Below are 21,830 nucleotides of genomic sequence, written 5' to 3'. Positions count from 1 at the left end.
TATTTCGGTTCCCCTTTTAATTTGGCTGCCAAGAGAAAAATAATTCAGCAGTAAATTGCTATTTTCCCAGATGACAGAAATAAATAAGAATTTCCCTACAGAAAACACCCATAAAAATACGAGAACTCTTCTTGCACATAGCACTTAGACAATATGTGTTCTACATTTTTTAAAATACAAGCATTGGTAACTTGTTTTCTAGTGAAAAGGGGAATGATATAGTGTAGCAAGTTTTCAGACAGGGAAAATTGCATAGTTTCTCATAGTAAAACACTTAGGGGCATTATGAGAGAGATTTGAAATTATATTACTAAAAAGATTTCACTTTATTAATTTCCATCCTATTACTTCTTAAGAGCAGAAGTCCCAGATGGACTCAGCCTTTGGCAAACTAAAAAAAAACTTTATAAGTAAGTTTTAGTTGTGATATAATTTACAAGAGCAAAGTCTGCAGTTCCTTGACTAGATTGGACAGAATAGCAGCAACACCATTATTAGGGGATAGTAATATTTCTTCCCTACAAATATCTCAGGCTACATCTACAAGTATTCCTACTTAAGATGATTGAAAGTTACTTTTTCTCTTGCAGCAGCTGAAGGTAACATACTTGACTGCAAATGGCCCACAAGCAGATGCACTATCCTAGGTCCAGCATGCCCTTAGTTTAAGTATCCCCCTATACTGCAGCCAGCACTAACACTCAGCAAATTGTGACATATAAAATTATCTTACCAGATGCTGATAACAGTGAGGTCCACAAGGCTTATTATCTAATGCTGTTTCTGTATTCTTTCGCTTATAAGTATTGGGAGTTGCATGGAATGCTGTTGAATCAAAACATCACATTTTTTAGTTTTCATATAAAATACATTAAATATGTAACCTCAAACTCTACCCAAAACACAAGGTTACCAAGACTTTACCAAAACCAGAATAAAATACTAATAAAGGGAATAAACAAATAAATAAATAATAAAAGAAACCCCATGTAGTGACATATGACTTACCACTTAAATACACAAAGACAGCACATAGGTAAGTTTCACATATCATGGAATGGTTTGGGTTGGAAGGGACCTTAAAAATCAACTCCTCTCTGCCATGGGCAGGGACACCTTCCACTAGACCAGGCTGACTAAACCCCATCTAGCCTAGCCTTGAACATTGTCAGGGATGAGGCAGCCACAGCTTCTCTGGGCAACCAGTTCCAGTGTCTCACTTCCCTCATGGTGAAGAATGTCTTCCTTACACCAAATGTAAATCTATCCTCTTCCACTTAAAAGCCATTCTGCCCTTTTACATCAACAAAGGCAGTCATCACATTTGCTTCATGTATCAAGGAAGATTTGGTGTATCACCCTTTCCAGCAAAAGAATAGATTTTACTTTGTTGTCATGTTAAACAGAATTATTCAGGGCTTCTCCTATTAGCGATCATCACTTCAATGTGTAAAATTCAGTTGTTAAATTTCTATCATGTCAAAAAATCCGACCTCATGCACGCTTTGCAAAGGTAATAGGACTCACTTTACATTTTCATCAGTGAGAAGGACACATAAGCATTTTTGCTCTATTAGTTTACCAGCACTCCAGCTAAGCTGGCAGGATATAAGAATTCAGTTCCTGTATCCCAGCTGCAGGGTAAAAACAAGTTAGCATTGCACAGTCACTGGATAAGTGAGCCAAGCCTGCACCTTGCAGAGAAGTGTCTGCTCCTGTACCTGAGGGACTCTGTACAGCTCTGAAAAAGCTGTAGAACAGTGACTCAAAAAGGAGCAGAGCTGGGTATGTTACACATGCAACATGAGCACCTTGGTAACAGGAGGGCAGAGTTTCCTACCTACTGTCTTTGCCAGAGCCAGCTCTCCTCACAGGCAACCCCTGTCTCCCAGCAGGGTGTTCTCAGGGAGACTGACTTCTCACAGCTTTCTGGAAGTCTCAGCAACTACTCTGTACCCCTTACAGAGCTTTTCTGAAGCCTGGAAAACCTGCCATTAGACTCTCACCAAAACTCATACATTCATCCACATTATATTCGGAGCTTTTTGAGATACTATCATTATTGTCTTTTTAAAAACAACTTGTCTGTGCTCAAGGAAAAAAATACTTTGTTTTTTAGAGAGAGAGGGAGAGAGAGAGATAGATATCAATAAATACTTTTTCCCTCTAAATGTGTAAACAGTGGCATACAGAACTGCAAGGAACAGAAATGAAGAATGGACTGAAATTTAAAAAAGAAGAGCAGTGCTAGCTGTCTGTTTGCTAATGCTCCACAAAGGCCCAGAAAAGATGCTCAACTTAAAATGTGCAATTTCCAAACTATGCAGAAGCACTTATGCTGCAGTTTTAGAGCAGCTGTAGTTGGGTAACTGTAACTTACAGTAAAGGTTATAAGAATTCAGTGAATAAAAAGCGCAAATATGTTCAAAATTAAAGAAGAAATCCCTCCCCTCCTTCCCATGTTAATCTAAAAGGGCTGTTCCACACCACCACTTCACACATCTCCTTCATTAAGCCATTTGCTATTCATTTTATTTCCAGATGAGGCTCAAGGCTTCTCTCTCTGTGCCCACTAAGCCTTAAAGACTCAAATTTTAAATGGACTTCCATCCCTGTTAAAGCACGTGGGCAGAGCTCATGTCTTCCCAGACAAGGCTATCAAAAGCAAACTTCATTTCAGTGGTCTGGTGTGCAGCAGCAAACACCTGCTTTGGCAGCAGTTGGGAGGGTGACCAGTTCCATCTTGGAACTTTGCAAACACATCATGTTTCCCCTCCCATAAAGGGGGGTGAGTTGAAAAATCAAATAATAATTTCTATAATATTGTGCCTGTATTAATGATAGCAGCAGGTGGGAACCCCACAGGAAAGAAGTGCACTCTTTCAAGGCTTTCTTAAAATGGTACAAATAAAATAAAAGTAACAATAAGTAAATATTGTATCCCATTCTCCAGACAAATATGTTATATTTTATAAATCTGGAAACACAAAAAAGCTTTAATTTGCTATATATGGGCATATAGATATGGGAAAATTATTTACAAGCAAGTATAGGAATGTAATTTATGTATATTGTTGCCATTAGTGCTCTTTCTTCCCCCAGATTAGTTAAAAGCTTTCATTGCTATGCCACTTCTCATGTTTCACATATCCTTCAAGTGTTCATGTATTCGGTAGGTAAAATATGTTACACTTTGTTACAGTAACAAGAAACCATGCAATTTAATGCCAAGTTATTTCACTTTTTTCCATCTTTTAAGAAACAATGAGATAATGGGAGCCATTTACCCAAAAGTGAAGGGGAAAACTCCCATGTTTTTCAACACTGCATCTTTAAATTTGCACAGTATACCATTTCATTCAAGATTTTTTTCCACTTAACTGTTTTACCTTCTCTTCATACCACAAGGAAAATAATTTTTCAGCAATGCAAAAGAACACTTAGACATTTGCAAGCCATGATCTATACCCGACTGCTGCAATGTACAGAAATCAAAGCTATTCTTCTTACATGTCACTTGCAGATGCAATCATTTCTCTCACAAATTAATTTGTGCAAGGTCCTAAAATGAGTGTTTTTTTACAAAGTGTTTTCCTTCAGAAAATGAAGAAATGCTTAACTTGTAATAGAATGAAACAAACCAACCTTTATTTTTTATTTTTAAACTGATGAGACCTCAAAAATAGACTACATATGATACTTAAAATTAGAATCATATATTTGTTCAACTATTTTAAAAACACCCAAAATGGTACAGTAAAGACAACTACAGTCAAAATCTACCACCTCTATTGTGAGGTATTTTTTTGGGAGGGTTGTTATAAAAAATGACCCAGAACAAGAATAAAACTATTTGTATCACTGTATTATGATTTTTTAAAATATCAGTAGTAATCTTTTTCAAATGAAAAATCACAGAAAACTTTGTAGAATTTCCTAATACCTAAAGTCTGTATTTCTTTAATGATTTCCTTAAGAGAAATCATTCTAAAATGGTGTCTCTGAGCACGTTTTCTGTCTTTGAGATTTATTATCTGCCTCATCCCCAATAGGCTCAACTCTCATTTTCAATAATGTGAAAGTACACAGGCAACAGTTTAGCCTGAAATGTACATTTGCTTCATAGTCAAGCTATTTGGGAAATTCTCCCTACCTGATATTTTTCCTTCTTCTAAATTCTTTGTTAGTCCAGACATTTAGGCATAATTCCTTGCTGTCAGCAAATGAAGTCCACAAGTACACAAGTTTTTTCAGTTATGTCATCACCTGCACATAAAGGGATTGCCAGGTCGTCAAGGGGACTTGACACGTTAAAAATCTAATGATAACTTTTCCTATATTTAACTCAAATGCTCTAGAACAAAGATTGGAAACTCCACAAAATAACTAATTGTTAACTAATCTTAATAAAAATGGAATCTAAGAGGGGGAAATATAAAAAGCAAAAACAGACCCAATAGAATTCCTGTTGTTTTTTTTTTAGTTCTCTGTTCCTTCTCCAGAGATTTACACCTTTCAAAGTACCAATGTGATCACTGTAGCCCACCACATTACCAAAGTAATTCATCAAAAATGTCATCTGCAGAAGCCAGGACATCATCCCACAGCACTTGGCAAGTGCATGAAACAGAACATAGAGGCAACTGTAGAAATGTAATAAAAGTTAAATTGTTGCAGAGACACTGAAAATTGCTACTACAGCCTTCCAATAACCAAAGCATTCTTTTTAATTTTTTTTTTTTTTTTGATGAGTTACTTATTCCAAGCTATGAGCTGGGTGAATTTTGACCAACAGTCTAAAGATTTCACAGAAAACACAGAGGCCAAACAACTGACTCTCTCCATTTTTAACAAAAAAATTCCGTGCTCTAGACAGACACGCAGACAGACAGACACGCAGACAGAAAACAATCCTCTTTCCTTGGTGTAACTACAAACAAAAGGAAAAGGAAGCAATGCATCCAAAGCAGCAGGCAGTCATTGTTGCAGTGGAATTTGGGTATGTTTTCAGGGAGTGGCAACTAAAGCATCAGTTGATGACATTCAGGGTCCAGCGTTGAGCCCACACAGCGAAGGTCAGAGATCTCTTTGCAGTGATTATGTATCAAACACATCATCATCAGTGACAACTGCTAAATTATCATCAGTGACAACTAATGAGCTGCACAGGCTGTCACAAAGAGCACTGTCATAGCCACTCATTGCACCCTCCACCTGACACAAAGTCCTAAATGCTACCACACTGAAAGTGCTACTCATCCCTCTTTCTGTCATGGCCCTGAAATCCTGAAGGGATGATTTAAAGTTTGGGCACTTTTAAGCATGAGGGACAGTTTAAATAAAGCCTTGGACATACACTGCTTTGGAAAGAACTGCAGCTTGCTTAAGGGACATATCAAAAGTCACCAGCAACAAGAACTTAGGCAATCTTTTAGTATAAACACTTTGTCTTCTATCTCAAGATTATGAACACAGAAAAAGAAGGCACAGAGCTTCTGGCTTAAAGGATGCTGCTGGTATGAGAGCTGAGGTCCTTCAAGCAGTGACATGGCTCAGGACATTCTCACCCAAGAACATGAGAAAAAGTCCAAGACTGTGAACCCATTCTTCACAGCACTTTTATAAAAAAAGTCTCTCAGAATTGGTGTCTGAAAACTGTGGTCTGGTAATGTAGAAGGTACCCAACAGGTAGTCACTTTTCAGTTGTTCTTCTATCAGTCTGCAAAAAGGACCATGAAAGGCAAATCTACATAGACTAACAAAATAGAGTAGTGAAATATATGTGTGTTTTTGAGGAGCAACCATCTCGACTGACAATTAAAAATTTATAAAATCATTGAGAAAAATGCCTAAAATCACTGCAGCAGAAACATTTCAAGTCTTCAGAGGTGCTGCTAGAGTAAGCCTGTCCTCACTATGTCCAGACAATGCTTTTTGGTTGACTTAATCAAAATTGGCATTCAATATCTCTGCTAGATACTATTGAGAGTGTCAAGAACTCCTAAAACCCCTGCCAGACAAATGGATTGCCAACAATCAGCATACAGCTTCATTTACCTGTCCTACAGACTACACACAGCACTTCCTGGAATGAGTGTCCAGGCAACTAAGACACCACAAGCCCTACAGCTTTGCAGAACACACTGTATTGAAGCTGGCTGGTCAAGGCAGCAGCTTACTCCAGAAACTTACTGTTCTTGAATATTATGCAGAAGTAACAGCTTCCTTTTATTTTTTATTTTGCATTTTCTAGCAAGGCCTGTCAACAGAATATAAGGAGAAAGTGAAACTAACAGACCTAACTCCAAAATGCTCAAGTACTAAAGGAACCAGGAACATGAAAAGCTTCCCCCCTCCCCACCATCTGAGAACAACTCCAATTCCTCCTCAAACTGAAAGGCAACCAAGGGATATGAAAAAGCAGCAGCACTGTGCAAAGCCTTCAGTGTGGAGTACAAACACAGGCAGATTGCATGTGTGCTGGATGGGGAGCTGCTGACAAAGCACAAGGATTCCCAAATGAACATGCATGAGCACTCACAGTGGAACATGCAAATGAACAGCTAAGTCAAAAGCAAAAATTAATTTGGTATATCACAGTATACGGCTACAAGTTGAAACCACTTCATATTTGGCTGTTAGTTTGCCCTTTACATTTAACTCTCTGTCCAGAATAATTGTCTCAAGTAGCACTTCAGAATCTCTTCACACTTTGCAAGTGAAAGCCAACATCACTGCTAAGTTCTTGTCAGCTTGTTGGCCCAAAAAGACAGGGCAACATGAAAGCAGTTATGGAGAATAGACATCACAATTTCTAAAACTCAACTCTGAAACAATTCTTCAAATAACCAAGTACAACTAATGTGGCTAGAAAGTAACATGGCAGAACAACAAAGAAAACTGCTCATGAGTGCTCATTCTCCCCAGTGGAAAATGAAGCAAGTCTGATAAATAACCAGGATTTTTTTATAGAAAAATACATCCCATTCTCCATGCACAAACTGAGAAAGTGTAACACAAACAATAGTAGAAAACAAAGTCGTTTTCTTGCAGACTATATAAAAAGAGAAGTGATGTTACAGATTTGGTCCAAGTCAGGAATTCTATACAAAGTCCTAAATGCAGAAAGGATAACAAACTACCCACACAGGCACATTCAGTTTTCTGAGGTAAATTTCCACTGCAAAATAATGTCAACATGTACAAGCTGTTTTCATAAACTTTAGGGATGTTCCTGGTTTTATTTTTCTTCTCTTTTCCTTCCCTCTGCATTGGATCCTATGGTACTTCTAAGTCTCCTGACTTACAAAAAAAAAAAAGTAAGACATTTAGGAGCACACTTTAATGGTACTTACGATGTAAGAAGCAATCATATTTAAAACAGCGCCTACAGAAGAGTGTGTGAAAGGAGTGCAGGCTTTGCTCCCTCTGAACAGATTTAGCATTTGGTCCATCTATGTTCGGTGTGCACTCAGGAGGAAGAGCTCCAGGAAGCTGCTGCTCAGTGAGTTCTTTGTATCTTTACAGCAAAATAATAGAAATCATTTATTGAATATAATTTTTTTAAATGAAAGTGGTTTTTATTCCAGTACTACTCTGCATTTTGAATGACAACTTTAAAAAATCCCTAAGAAATATGTGTCAGCTAAAAAGGCCAATCTGTTAGTGAAATGACAAATTATTAATTCCATACTCATTAATACAAATTGACTAGGAAATAATGCATTTGTTTTCAAGACCATCACAACCCCGTACATAGTATCATTAAAAAGGAGTAGTACCATCATCATAGTATCATCCAAAATGGAGATAAGATTTTTTTTTAGCAGTAGCTTTTATTTTGCAACCTCAAAAAATAACAGATTATTAGAGATATATAAGCACCCACTTTTCAATATTTTAAAGGGAAGGCTAATAAACACTTCTGTATTGTTTGACCTGGGGGAAAGAGCCAAGTCCCTTTCAGTGTCACTTGCAGAAGTTACACAAATGCCACAGAACTAGCTGCAAGGGGAACCATTCCTAATCAACCAATATTTACTGAAGGATTTATTTTATAGAGGAACCTTTGTTTCATAAAGCAACACAGCAATATACTGTAAGAAATACATTCTTACTTCTCTTTCAATTCTTCTGCTGTACCCTTGTCTGGAAACATTGAGGAAATGGCTTCAAATATCTTGTCAGAAGGAAATCTCCGAGGTGGGTGAGTTTCTTTCTCTGTCAAGGAAGCAAAAACATTTGGAAAACAAAAAAAATATATTTCTGCTTCTTTGCTACCTCAAGAAGGTGTTCAGAGAAAGGAGGTGTTCACCAAAATTCTAATGTAAAAAAGAAGTAAAGATTTTTATTTACAAATCACTTACAATTTTAACTGTGTTAAGTGATCTTTCCTGATGAGAAAAATCTACTAGTAAAATTTGGAGAAACCATTATTTCACCAGCAGATGGAGATGGAAATTCAGAACTCTGCCTGCTTTAGAATAATGATACATCATTTTCTGAGGAGTACCAAATCATTTATTAGACAGATACCTGACTGATTTTGGGTGTATTTGACTGTCTCAGTATGCCAATGAACAAAAACTGGCAAAAGTGCCTTTCATGGTGTTCTCAATAGAAATCTTGAACTAAATGACAAAGGAAATTAGGAAAATTATGCTACTTTAGACCTTAAACTATCACATAGGAAGATGGGTTTGAACAAACTTATTGAGTGGTTAAACAAAATGTTTTGGGTTTCATTTCTAAAGTCTGCAGACAGACGTACCTATCCTGTTACCTTCCCGATCTTTTTGCTTGTCATCTCTTTCATCAGGATTGTCATCTCCATCATCATCATCTTCATCATCACTATATTGACCAAGGGCATTGACCAACTCAACAAATATTTCATCATTGATAAATCCACATTCTGAAATCCAGCAAAAGTGGGAATAAACAAAAAAACACAAGGTGTATATCAGGTTTTTTTAATCCTCCCTACATTTTAATTAAACTAAGGCAAAGGCTGTCATTTATGAAAAGCAATTTCATAGTTTTCCCCTCTTAAATAGCAGTGTATAAACCAAGACCAGTTAAAAAAAGCTCATTATTCATTTCTTAGACTAACAACAGGGAATGAAAGAAGAAAAATTACCACAATTTTTTTTCCCAACTCCATGTGCTACATACATATATAAAGCTCTCTTCCTTGTAAGATAAAAAAATACTACCAGCTATATTATTTAAGAGATTTTATGCCAGAATCCCAGTTCCAACATGGTTAGGGTCAAGCCAGTCTGGAAATGCATGCTAACAGTCTATAAACTAATCCTTAGCCAGCTAAGGAATCTCCAGAGAGATTTTTGGTTGATTGTTCCTTAGCATCTACTTCCCACAATAGACCCCCCCCGGCTGAGTGATAAAAAATGAATACATTTATACACAAAAAATTCAAGAGAAAACTGAATTTTATATAAATATATTTATATTTATTATATATAAATATATAATAAATCTATTTATTAGATTATATTCTGCATATATCTATTTATTAGATTATATTCTGTTTTGACATTCAGATTGCAAAACAGATTAAACAATAAGGCATTTCTGCACAAAGGAAAAATCATAGTTAGTGCTGACAAGAGACTATTTTTACAAAAAAAAAAAAAAAACAAAAAGAAAAAAAACAACAAACATGATGAACTGTGTGGGAACTGTAGTGCTTATTACCATCCTTTTGAACCTGGACTGGGTTTGCATGTCAAAATAACTTGACAGAAAATAAAGACTTTTATTACTATGAAGACAATGAAAATACCACTCGGATGTTTTAAATAGACTCTTTATATACAGACATAGGTTAGTATAAATTGTCTCCCAAAAGTGCAATTACAGAGCTAGTTTAGAATTCTGACTCTTACATGGGAATGCCTCTGGATTACAGATTCCCACAGTATTTACATTTAATTACAGTCACACAATAGTTTTTATTGGGAGACTTCTTTTAGTCTCTTTACCTCTAATATATTTTACATATTATGGAGAACCCGTAGTAACAGTAATTGCCACCATAAACTTGCATCTCAGGATGCTCAAACAGGATTAATTTTAAAGCTAAACTCCTTTAATAATAAATTAAGTCAATAATAGAAGACATTTAGTAGTAACGCCATCATTTTGACATAACCAGTTTTCTGACAGGGAAATCAGCAATCAGGAAATGTTTAAAAATATCCAAAGGCCAAAGCCCATGAAACATTACATGTTTCTTATGAAATACAAAGGCACTAGCTATACTGAGGACATTAACAAGTCTCGTAGGGCTGAGTAGCATTTATTATTGAATCACAGGTTTAACTTCATGAATGGTACACGGTGAACTCAAAGTGTGGTTCTCTTTCTCAAATGCGTCAGCATTAACAGTAATATGACTCATTTTAAGAAGCTATTCTCTGTTTCAGAGAAGGGTGGAGTGTGTGGGTAATATCTCTGACAAGGGGGAATCACAGTAGTCAATAGAAGGCTCTACAAGGGAAGTTGAGGCTTGTGTAAGCCAGTTCTGAGGGAGCCCAGAGCAAGTGTAAAGTCACCACTTCACTGAGACTTTAGCAAAGTAAGGGACAGATATTACACTGCAGGTAGCCCAGCTCCCACACAGGAGAACAGATAAACTACACCTCAGAATAAATACATGTAATGCTTCTGTACCAATAGAAGGATACAACTTTGCTCTATAAGCTGATTTACAGAGAGGGGGTTTTTAAATAGCTGGCAAGTTCCTTAAAGAAAAGAAGGAAATAAAACCCCACAAACCTACAAGAGGTTATTCTGTTGAATCACATTTGCAAATGTTGTCATTATCAGAGTTTTGCATAATCATCCTGCCACTTTCTGCTAAGCAGGATACATACACACATCACAATATCATATTCCAATGCTCTGAGCACAAAATTGAATACAATCACTGTATGGCATAAGGAAAAAGTTAATGTGCTTAATTTTTCCACACTACTGCTTAAAACTTTTCAGCCTAATGAAAATGCAGAACAACACCTTTAAATAAGGAAGCCTGTTATACCCAATATTTACACAAAACAGTAGTATCTCTACAACTTCTGCAACAATCACACATCAAGCCTTAAGCAACACTACAACAATAATTTATATAGGAAAAAATGATTAGTATACCTGAGTGTTTGGGCTCACCTCTGTCTCCATGCACCTTCCCATCATAATTCTTGATCAGTTCTTCAATAAAAGTACCATCCTGGTCAAGCACTTCATCTCCCATATACGGAATGTTATGTAAAACAGTTTCATCCTCTACCTAGGAACAACAGTGATAATCAAATCACTTTAAATTGTGTTGCCAAGTGACCATTTCTGCATTGTTTTTCACTATCTAGAGGAATCTGCCTACAACAGTAAATTAACTAGCTTCACTGCTTTAGCACATTTACCATTAACTAGAAAAACAAAACAAAACCCTCAACAATTTTTTGCATTCTCGGTGGCTGGCTCAAAATATTAACACCAGCTCCTAATCTTAAGGTTAGCAGAGCATTTCCAAGAAGTTTCTAATATGGAAACTCATTAAGTTATCTGGCTTTGGGAAGCTTGCATTTGGAAAATTCATTTGTCCTCCCTCAGTTCTCTCTTACAGTATTGTAGGAAAGCACAATGGGAACCACCCTTTCATTGTTTGGCCAGAGATAAGAAAATATGCTACAAAAAGACTCTAAATTAAAGTTGCCTAAAGAGCAAACAGAGAAACATGCCTGAAAATTTAATCTGAACTCCACTGTTCTTTTTTTTTGACTGTATATAGACTAAACGCATTAATACTCCCATGTTTTATAAATAGAATTTACGGACCTTGATACTCAGCTGCATCTTCCAATACTACAAAAGAACCTTCTCTTGTTAAAAAATTAAACTTTCCTCCTGATCATGATTCTGTACCCACCCAGAATATCCAAACACTCTTGAATTGAAAGCAAGGAGAAAAAGGTGTGAAAAAACTGTGTATGTATACAGATTAAAAAAACTGTTGTTTAACCACTTCATAGTAATTATTACCAAAATAACTAGTCAGCAAAGGTGGTCATATACAAAATGATGTGATAAAGATTTGCAATAAGCTAAGATTTTCAGAAAGTCAAATACCTATATCAGAAATATAATGCTATGGCTTCTGCACACAGTGAAATTAATCTGGAAAAAAAAAAGCACACTCAGATATGAGAATGACCAAGATGTGGGGGAACTATTTCAGGATTTAGTGCCCTTTATTCCACAAGAATTACTATTCTGTTACAAATATGCTGGTTGATTGTCTTATAGTAAAGCATTCATATCCCTCAGAAAACATTTCTCACTACACTAATTTGATACTTTCAAATAAAACTACATTTGTTAACGGCCACAAAAGACAATAGGTCACCTGAATTAAATAAACTTTACAGCAAAGATAATAAACTTTAAAGCAAGATTTTGGAGATACTTAGGTACATTGAGGACAGAGATTCAGTTTGCAAAGTTACCTTTCTATTTATTTTATTTGGAGGAGCTTATTTCTGATGATTACTGCCCTGTTACCAACATCTAAAGTAGGGAGGGTAATTGGCAATAGATTTTGCTGGCATACTTCTAAAATTAACACCTCCCTTTTCTCCAAACTTTTCTTCTCCCTACACTTGTTTAAACTTACCATAAAATTCTGTTGAAGGGGAGACCAAGAGTACATTATAGGCACAGAAGCAACAGCATTGAGAGTCTTCAGTGGGATGACTTGTTTTGGAAAATCAATATCACTGGTAACAGAGCACTGAAATAAGAAGTTGAAGTTACACTTACATAGCAACATCAGGAAAAAACCAAATAAAAATAAATCAGAGAACACGCTACAATGTACAAAATTCAAAGAGTTCCTCAAAATTAGCCATATCAACCTTTGAAAAATACATCAATTTTTCAAGGCCTAATAGGAAAAAATAGTTTTAGCAAGAGAAAAGAACCTCAAGAATTATTTCTATGTCAATATATTCATTCATAGATCATGATGGCATTCTTCCACTTATTATTAAGTGGTTGTGATAGTATTTTACTCAGACTATTCAACCTACAATACAAATTAGGTTTGGTATCTCAAAACTGATTTAGTACCTGTTGCTGCTGCTACACTGATGTTAGTGTATTCACTCAGGCCATCTGAGGGGCAAGTGAATTCCCCTGGCTTCAGATCAATACACTGCAGAAATCATGTATTATTTATGTTATAAAAATAAATAAAATTTTACTTTAATGCTAGCTAGACACCTTATAGAAATAAAAACTCCATATGTCTTTTTAATTCCTGCCTTGTTTCCCAATTATTGTCTGTTTATCCTATCCTCAAGTCTTTCATTATGCTCACTGCTTGCAAAGGAAAAATGAAAATTAATTCTTAGTATGGATACATCAATGAATTTTTCAGCTACAGGACTTCTGTTTTGGATAGTCAGAGACTTATGTAGCCTTCAAAGGATAAACAATCCATAGAAATACAGACAACAATTAGGTTATTCTTGCATTTAATAATCAATGGTTAACAAACATAGATCAACTTTTCTCAAATACTTGGACTGCAGTATGAAGAACTCTGGGAAAAAAGTTACAAGTAAAAGCAGACAGGAACAGAAAAAGCTTGGGGAAGTACAACAGAGAAGATTTGGAGGTAGGTAAAACAAAGTTTAGAACAGCTATCATAGCTACCTGAAAGGAAAAAAGGAAGTGGAGACAAAAGATCTTTCTCCTTTCCAGAAGGGAAAGATGAACAGAGCTTCACATTTCTAAAGAAATACACAAAGTAATGTAACAAACAATATACAGAAACAGTACCCCGGCAGAATGACACAAGCCAGGTTTATTTCTTTTCTTTTTAATCTGCAGCAAATGAAATCAGATTTTTGCTGTGTATATTAATATTCTAGACACCATCCTATGCTACTGCTTCATTCCCATTTCAGGTTAATGTTAAATTTTCTAGCTAGCAGCCACCTAGCATATTTTTCATGTATTTTTAAAGCAAAATACAAAAGTAAAAGAATTAATTACTTTTATCTTTGGAACTAGAAGTCTCAGGCTGACAAATGGGCTACGTCAAAGTGCCTCAGTTTGGTACTAAGCCTCAGTTACACTGCTCTGTTGTCCTGGTATGGAACTCAGGTTGATGTCTGGGGGGCATGCAATGGTCTCCATTTGATGCTGACTGTGACCAGCAATGCCCTGCACTCTTCACCAAACACAGGGAGGCTCTCACACAACCTTTCTATTTCTAGCCAGTGTCTTATGCAACTCTGAAGAAATTCAGTATATTAAGAAGATTTTAAAGTAATATTTTAAAGTCCCCAGCATTTTTTCATCTCGCTTCTCTCACTATAAATTATGGCAACCTTAAATGAAGCATTAGAGTTCTGATTCATGAGACAGAGACTGGATTGAATGTAGTAATTAGTGTGCTCTATCAATACAGGCAGGAAATTAACATAAAGAATAGTGAACACCACGCTTGAAAGAAAAGAAAAAAGAAAGAGGAACAATCTTCTACTAACAAAAAAAAGTGAAAATTGGATGTGTACCTGTGTCAATTATTATCAGTTCTGATCCCAGACAATAGCTATAGAGCTGTACATGAGTAATTGCATATTCAAGCACATTTAAAAGATAACACATGAAGGTCCTCTCCTCCTTGCATTTGAACATGCATGCACACAAATGCACCTGTGTGACACACTCCCACTCCCCAGTTCTCCACTGAAATTTTAAGGAAAAGAAACTCTGCAAATTTATTTGCAGATGAAGTTCTTTGGTTTGCTTTTTTTAACCTATTCACAGTAAAGTCTTTTCATTCTCACCCTACTGAAAAGAGTTCGCTTTTCAGATTATTACAAACATCTTTAAACTTCTTGAGTGTGAAGAAGTGCCTAAAGAGCAACTTAAAAATAAGGTAAATTAAGCTGGGATGAATATAGAGAGCTGGAATGGGCTTAAATCACTGTTGAAGCTACCACAACACAGAATGCAAGCTCTAGGACGACCCTGCTTGACCAGGAAAGCTGCACTAGATGACATCCAGTGGTCCCTTTCAACCTTACCAATTCTGTAGAAACCATTTTAGGTTTAGGCATTTAGCTCAAATTATGCCACAACTATGGAAATGTTTTTCCCAAATTTAGCATCCAGTCTGCTTGTGCAACACAAGAATTCAGTAATGTAACTCCAACAGGAGCAGGAGTAAACTCCCAGTACCACAGAGACAGACCAGTTTTATTAAAGGATGCTGAGGTATGGTCCAGTCATTATAAGAAATAAAGAAGTTTCACTTTTTTGTGTCATTCAGAGCCAGGTAGCCTGGTACATATTTATTCCTTTGCAGAAGTCATATGATCAAAGTACACAATAAATAAATCCTTTAAGACACTCATACAAAACACATTGGGCTGCCAAGTCATATCATGCTGAAAAAAAAATACAAAGAACAGCCAACTTTACAGCAATAAAATGAAAACGTGCTAACAACCTTGTAAGTGGAATTACCACAACACATGTTAACCAACCTCCCTGGTCCCGCGCAATGAGCTCACAGAAGTCATGATGTGGACAGGCTGTATCCTACGTTGTTTCCATTCTTGATTTAAGATTTCAGTTCTTTCCAGTATCTTCTGACGATTAGAATTAAACATACTCTAAAAATTAACCACAACATTATAAATAAATGAAAGACTCTAAATTCATCTGCTAGCATCTTAAGGCATTCTAACATTTAACCAGACATGTTATAACAAAGAAAAGTGCTCAAAACATACAAATTTAGTTTAAACGTCAGCGAGCTTCAATATAGTTCACTGTCTCTTTCTTCAATTCATACCATGTTCTCACATTTAGTCACACATTTAGCATGGAACTAAATTCTAAATTGAATTTGAAAGAATGTGCAGCTAAAGTTGCCATATTAGCTCTCCACAACCTCTTCTGATACTTAACATTCTTGACCCAATCACATATAAATGTATCATACATGTTTATAAGACCACAGAGTGAAGACAAGTTCTCAGTAGGTTGACAAAGTATTCAATGAAATTGTTATAGCAAGTGTTAACTGTAGGACACATACTACAGAAAATAATCAATACTTGTAAAATTTAATAAGCAATAGAAGCAAAAGATAAAGTACCTTTACTTCATCAGCACGTCGGAACCTCTTGAGCTGCCTCAGTCTCATATATTCTGATTTTACACGTTTTCTCCAACAAATTGGTCCCTTCTCAGATTTTTTTCCGGTTTGACCCATGATTATCCTACAAGAGACGACAGCATGTTTGTATTACCAAATCTGACACCACTGCTTACAGAAATTAGATAGGAAAGCAACATTCCTTTAATATCTTTCATATCTAATTCCTTTCAATATGTTTCATATCTAATTCCTTTCAATCACACACTTGCAATACCATCCCAATCCAAGAGAAAAAAAATTAAAACATATTTAAGTGATAGGCACCAGAAAACAGTAATTTTAATTGCAAATCAGTGGACCCTTCACATTTGCACTTCTAATGCCTCGATACAAAAAGGCATCTGATGGATTTAAAAGGGTGAAGAGGAACAAATCCAGATTCCAAGTAGCCTTGTAAATTAACTTCTGGAGAACTATGTTCACAGCAGACAAACCTTTTCCTCCTTGCAGGCAGGATCATCTTCACTAAGACACCAACTCCTACAACAGACTTCTGCAGTTGACCTCAAGTACAGAGGTACCCCCAGGAGTACTCAGTCCCCCACAGTCAGCCACTCAAGCATGAAAAAATTGTAGAAATTCAGGCAACAAGCTTTGAAACAGCCAAACACTTGAGAAAAGAGACTTTGCTCTTTTCTCAAGTATTCTATAAGACCACAAGCTGCCCACTGATTCCACTTTACTGATCACCCTCCTAGTGCCAAGTGGTTCATTTTTACATTACAGGACTGTTGGCAATGAAGTTGTATTTTTATGTTATAATCCAAATGCCTTGCTAGAATATGCCAATCTGCTCCGTATTTTTCAAAATCAAGGACCGTATGCTACAGCTATGCTGGCAATGACTATTTTGACAGCATCCTGAAACCAAACCACTACATCAAAGACTGGCTTCTTCTCAAGAGCTGCATTGTAAAACCTACAATATTTCACTGAATAGCTCAAAATATCATTCACATGGACTGAAAGGCTGAAACATCCGGTTGCCCAGGGCTAAAACATTCTCAAGCAAGCAAAATCAGTTTGAGCAGAAACAATTCTAGCCCTTCTAATTATCAAGGCAGGTCAACGTGAACACAGGTGTCATCTCTGGCCTCAAATGCAATGCCCAGTGCTACCTTCATGGCACACACTAGAGCTCCCGTAACAGTCATAAGTACAGCTTTATCCAAGTTACTGGAAGCTTACTGCTCTATCTTCAGCAGTTCTGTAGAGGTCAGATTTGAGTTCTACCAGACTTTATGATGATGATCAGAGGTAGAAATCAATACAGAACCTGTTTATTCTCAAGACTATGCATTCATTTACAGTGAACAAAAAGGTAGTAAGTCTATAAAAGCCTGAACCCATTTTCATGCAAGACTTAGTAAGATTTAAAATAATATTTTGCAAGAAAAAATGCTGGGGTTTTAGATTTAGGATGAAAAAATAATTGACAAACAGATAGCAGAATTTCCAACCCAAATCATGGAAAACATCCTATGAGGAAAAAAGACGCAGGATACAAATAACTACATGATGCACCTGACTAGACAGAGGGTGAGGACATTTATCTCACCATGGGGAGATAAATCTAGAACAAAGCATCAAACACAGTTACCTTGCTTCCATGCACAAGACAGCAAGTAAAAACCACCTGTACCTCATTCACCACAACCCTAGCGGTTACAAAAGACAAAAAAATAAAATTATACTTAAAAAAATAATCCTAGGCCATTCATGTTCGAACACAGACAAGATAATCAGTGATTCAAAGTGCACTATGATACTGATTAAAGAGCAGCATAAAAGCATTATGAAGTATAGAAAAAAACACTATCATATACTAAACTAGGCAAAGTAAAAATACTGAAAAACAACCTGTTAACTGGAAATAAATTAGACATAGAATAAGTACCATTAAATAACAGACAACCTCAATTTGTAACAGTACAGAACATCAAAATTGCTTCAGTTATGATTTAGCCAAAAGACATGGAAAAAACATCAATGTACTCAAAAGATAAATGAAAGCTCAACTGATGATACTGAAATAATATAGCCCATAAAACTGAAACACAAATTACATTTACTTACTCTAATATTGCCCCAACCACAGCTCTTCTTATTCTAGTTTCCTGGATAATAACAAATGACTCCAGCTTTAAAAAAAAGCTTTCTTAACTGAAATTAAATTGCCAGATACGCCCTGCTCATCAGAAGTAGATCTATACAGAAGTCACATATAATTGGATTAAAAAGCAATAAACAAACAAACCCAACAGAATTTCCATCTTTCTTTCACACAACTTAAGTACAGTCCCAAGAAGACCTGAGAGAAATACAACCCCATTAAAAAAATTTAAAAAAACAAAGCCAATATATTCAATTTCCCAGTAATGAACATCATTGCTACCTGTTGTATTAAAATGGTAACAAAATAATATTCTTAAGATTAGTAGTTCCTTTCAAAACAGCCTAACTTACACTCAGGTTATTCATCTGAAAACAAACATAACTTTTAAGAATACTCTCCTCTTGCACTAGCTTCAAGTTGCTATCTGGGGTACAGCACAGACAACCTAATGGTCAAGGCACCAAAACATGTGATAGAATATGAAAAAATCTGTGCTGTTGCTTACATCAAGTTACAGGAAGAAAAAGTTCTCCTACATAAAGCCAAAATGTTAATGTGCAACAGTCAGTGGGATATACATCATACATTCAGTCCAATGTGCATAAACTACAGAAAATACATCTTAAATGGTAAATCCATATTAAGAGACAAAGCACTTAGTGGAAAGGAAGCATATGCACAGAAAAAAAAATTATAGCTAGGGAAAAAAAAGTGTCTTGGATGCATGTTTGTAAAAAATTTTCAGAGATTGTCAAAATTAATATATTACTGGTCTCTGAGCAGAGCCAAGTGAACCGTGTTTGTATGTTTTTGGCAGTCTAACGTAACCAAAGTAGAATTACTGTGTTGCTAACACATGTACTGTGGTAGGAGACAATTAATTGGTTTTGTGTCCCAAATCTCAGAAGAAAGTACAGAATAAAAATAAACCAAGGCAGGGGGCAGGGCAGGAAAAGCGTATTCACAGAGTTAATACTCATACTGCTATTGATAATCTTCACATTAGGACTACAGATAAATGCCATTGATGATTTCTCATGTCAGTTCAAAGGTCATCCCCAAAACTTTAAATTTAAGAAGCTAGACCTGAGAAACAGGGATAAGAAGTTTCGCGGGCAAACACAGCCAGTGTTGGGGAGCAAAAAACAACAACTATGAAAGCAGGGTGCTGTACTCTACTTCCCATCCCCGAAAGCAAAAGTAATTTGGAGAATTAAAAGACTTCAGGGAAACATCAACATAATCTCTGGGGCAAGTTCAGGGTTGTAGATGCTGTCTCAAGCCTACTAGTGGTCTACTTGCCTAGAGCCTGTGTGTAAGACAAACCTCTCCCAAATCACTTTCTTGTGCACATAAACAGTAGAACTGGTGAAAGAACTCTGAACTGTAACACACTACACTATTCCCACTTTGCTAGGTAAGACAAAAATTGCACATTTTCCTTAAACTGTATTGTATGGGAGTCACAGCTAGGACTGCAGAGCAGAGAAACTTGTCAATGTTAAGCTCAATTTGTCAGAACTAGCCAACTTTTCACATAAAGTTTCAGAATACTCCCTACAGGAGCCGAAGTGGCACAAGCTAAATCCCATCTGTCTGAGAATAGTTAAGTCGATCTTAAGACAGCACAGTTTGAAACAGTTTCCATTTAATAAATAAAACATGATACTGATTATCTTAGTGCAATGGTCCGACTCCGAGAGCCCTTAGGCCTTGTCCCTCTTCTCCGTTCCCATTTCCCCTTCTGAATCCCATCAGTTGTTTGTATTGTTTTGAAATCTTATTCTTTCCCATTTTTTTTTAAATCCTTTTGATTAAAATGGTCCATAGAAACCATCTAACTGCCAAAAAGCCAAGTCCTGAGAAGTTCTATCCAAAAAACAGAAAAGAAAAAAGTATGTAGCAGCCAAGTAAGTTATTTATGGGCAGAGTATTGCCTCTCCAGAAGAGATACAAAGAAAGCAAGCATAACTCCACGGCAGTGATACTGTTTCTAGAGAAAGCTCTTCTCCCAAAGTGCACTAGGACTTCCACGCACAACCTCAGCTAACCCGGACAGATCTCACCTGGCATCACAGTAAGGAGGGAAACCTTGCCATAACTCCCTGGACCCTCTTTGCAGAATAGAGAATGCTGTGGGCTGTCTCATTCCAACTGGGCAATCACCCCAATGCCATGACAAAAAAGGAGATAATTATACTAACAAGAGGACCAATGCTATTCCAGACCCCCACCAAGTACAAAATATAACAATTGTTCTCTTAAGGAGAACAATAAGGGGCTACTAGGAATGTGACATACTAAAGCCACCTAAACAGAAATTTAAAAGAAAAACCTACAGGAAAAACGAAACAAAGACATAGGTGTTCTTTTCAGTTTCTACTCATTCTTGCATAGCTGGAAATGAAAAACAAAAAAAGGCAGTGTCCTAAAGCATATACATTTATTTTTTTAAAGAAACCCTGCTGAGCATTTCATAATTCTGTACAAGACCCACATCTTTACAGTAAGTTTTTAAGAAAATTCATGCCTATAAGTTTAAATCAGGCAACCTTTACTTTCAGCAGACAAATTGTATACAATACATCTAGGATTCACAATGAGACAAAGAAGTGTAGAAAAATTTCAGCTCAATTTGCTCCTGTTTTGCCTACAAAACATAGAAATAGCCTTATTTAAAGACAACGTCCTATTTTTCTTTGATCATTTTGGCAATATCCATCAGTAACAGACAAGCACACAGATAATTCTCTAAATTAGGCAGTCTATTCAAACAGTCATACAGCTGTCAAAAACTATATTTAAGCTCCTCTGGCTCCCATGCCAAATTTCAGGAAAAAAGATAAATTAATGAAAATTTTCAACTAAGAAGCATGGGAGAACAAATGAGGGGGTCTGCCCTTTTAATAGAACACTATTAGTTTGCAATTGCGCTTAATATTACACAATATTTTAAACTGTATTTGATATTACATTATCTTCCCACTACTTGTATATGATATTACATTATCTTCCCACTACTTGTATATGATATTACATTATCTTCCCACTACTCAGGATCCCTATTTGGAGATTATTTATGAATCAAAACATATTTTGTACAGTACAGTATAATTTACAAGTTCTTTATTTGTGAATTAATCTACTCATATGGTTATTCACATACTTTAAATATATGGTAATATAATACAGTACTTCAGAGCACTCTTAACTACCAGTTTCAGTGCAAGGGGTGAGGGGACAGTGAGGTTGGAGGAGAACATAAAACCCACTGGAGAAACTGCATTTGAAATCTGATGCAAATAGAATAATGAAAGAAGTAATCATGGGGTTGTGATGCCTGGAGTAGTGGGAGAGTAACGAAGGTATAAAATAAATCAGATGGGGCACGGGTAGGCAGGGGAGAAGTACTGCTTCTATCTCCCACAAAGCCAAGTGCTTTCACACTCA

At 36.2% G+C, this 21,830-nt stretch overlaps 1 protein-coding gene across 5 annotated transcripts in view; it reads right to left on the bottom strand.

The window, feature by feature from the left end:
* The window catches only part of EZH2 (enhancer of zeste 2 polycomb repressive complex 2 subunit), a 50,749-nt gene that overhangs the window by 13,475 nt on the left and 15,444 nt on the right, over window positions 1–21,830 (bottom strand). Inside the window, exons 1-9 of one of the 5 annotated variants that reach the window (XM_071429751.1) lie at window positions 16,699–21,038; window positions 16,202–16,325; window positions 15,612–15,713; window positions 12,698–12,814; window positions 11,176–11,314; window positions 8,771–8,914; window positions 8,118–8,220; window positions 7,356–7,519; window positions 734–825 (exon numbers count right to left, since the gene is read on the bottom strand). In XM_071429751.1, the coding sequence (XP_071285852.1) occupies window positions 734–825; window positions 7,356–7,519; window positions 8,118–8,220; window positions 8,771–8,914; window positions 11,176–11,314; window positions 12,698–12,814; window positions 15,612–15,713; window positions 16,202–16,325; window positions 16,699–16,724 (1,011 nt within the window). In that variant the 5' untranslated portion in view covers window positions 16,725–21,038. Of the gene's footprint in view, window positions 1–733; window positions 826–7,355; window positions 7,520–8,117; window positions 8,221–8,770; window positions 8,915–11,175; window positions 11,315–12,697; window positions 12,815–15,584; window positions 15,714–16,201; window positions 16,326–16,698; window positions 21,039–21,830 lie in introns of those variants that run through there. The other 4 variants (XM_071429749.1, XM_071429754.1, XM_071429750.1 and 1 more) reach the window with 4 other exon arrangements.

This window comes from Agelaius tricolor, unplaced genomic scaffold (assembly GCF_023055355.1).
Source record: "Agelaius tricolor isolate 1412-34295 unplaced genomic scaffold, bAgeTri1.0.p SCAF_6, whole genome shotgun sequence".
Classification (NCBI taxonomy): domain Eukaryota; kingdom Metazoa; phylum Chordata; class Aves; order Passeriformes; family Icteridae; genus Agelaius; species Agelaius tricolor.
This window is presented reverse-complemented; position numbering and strand designations above follow the sequence as displayed.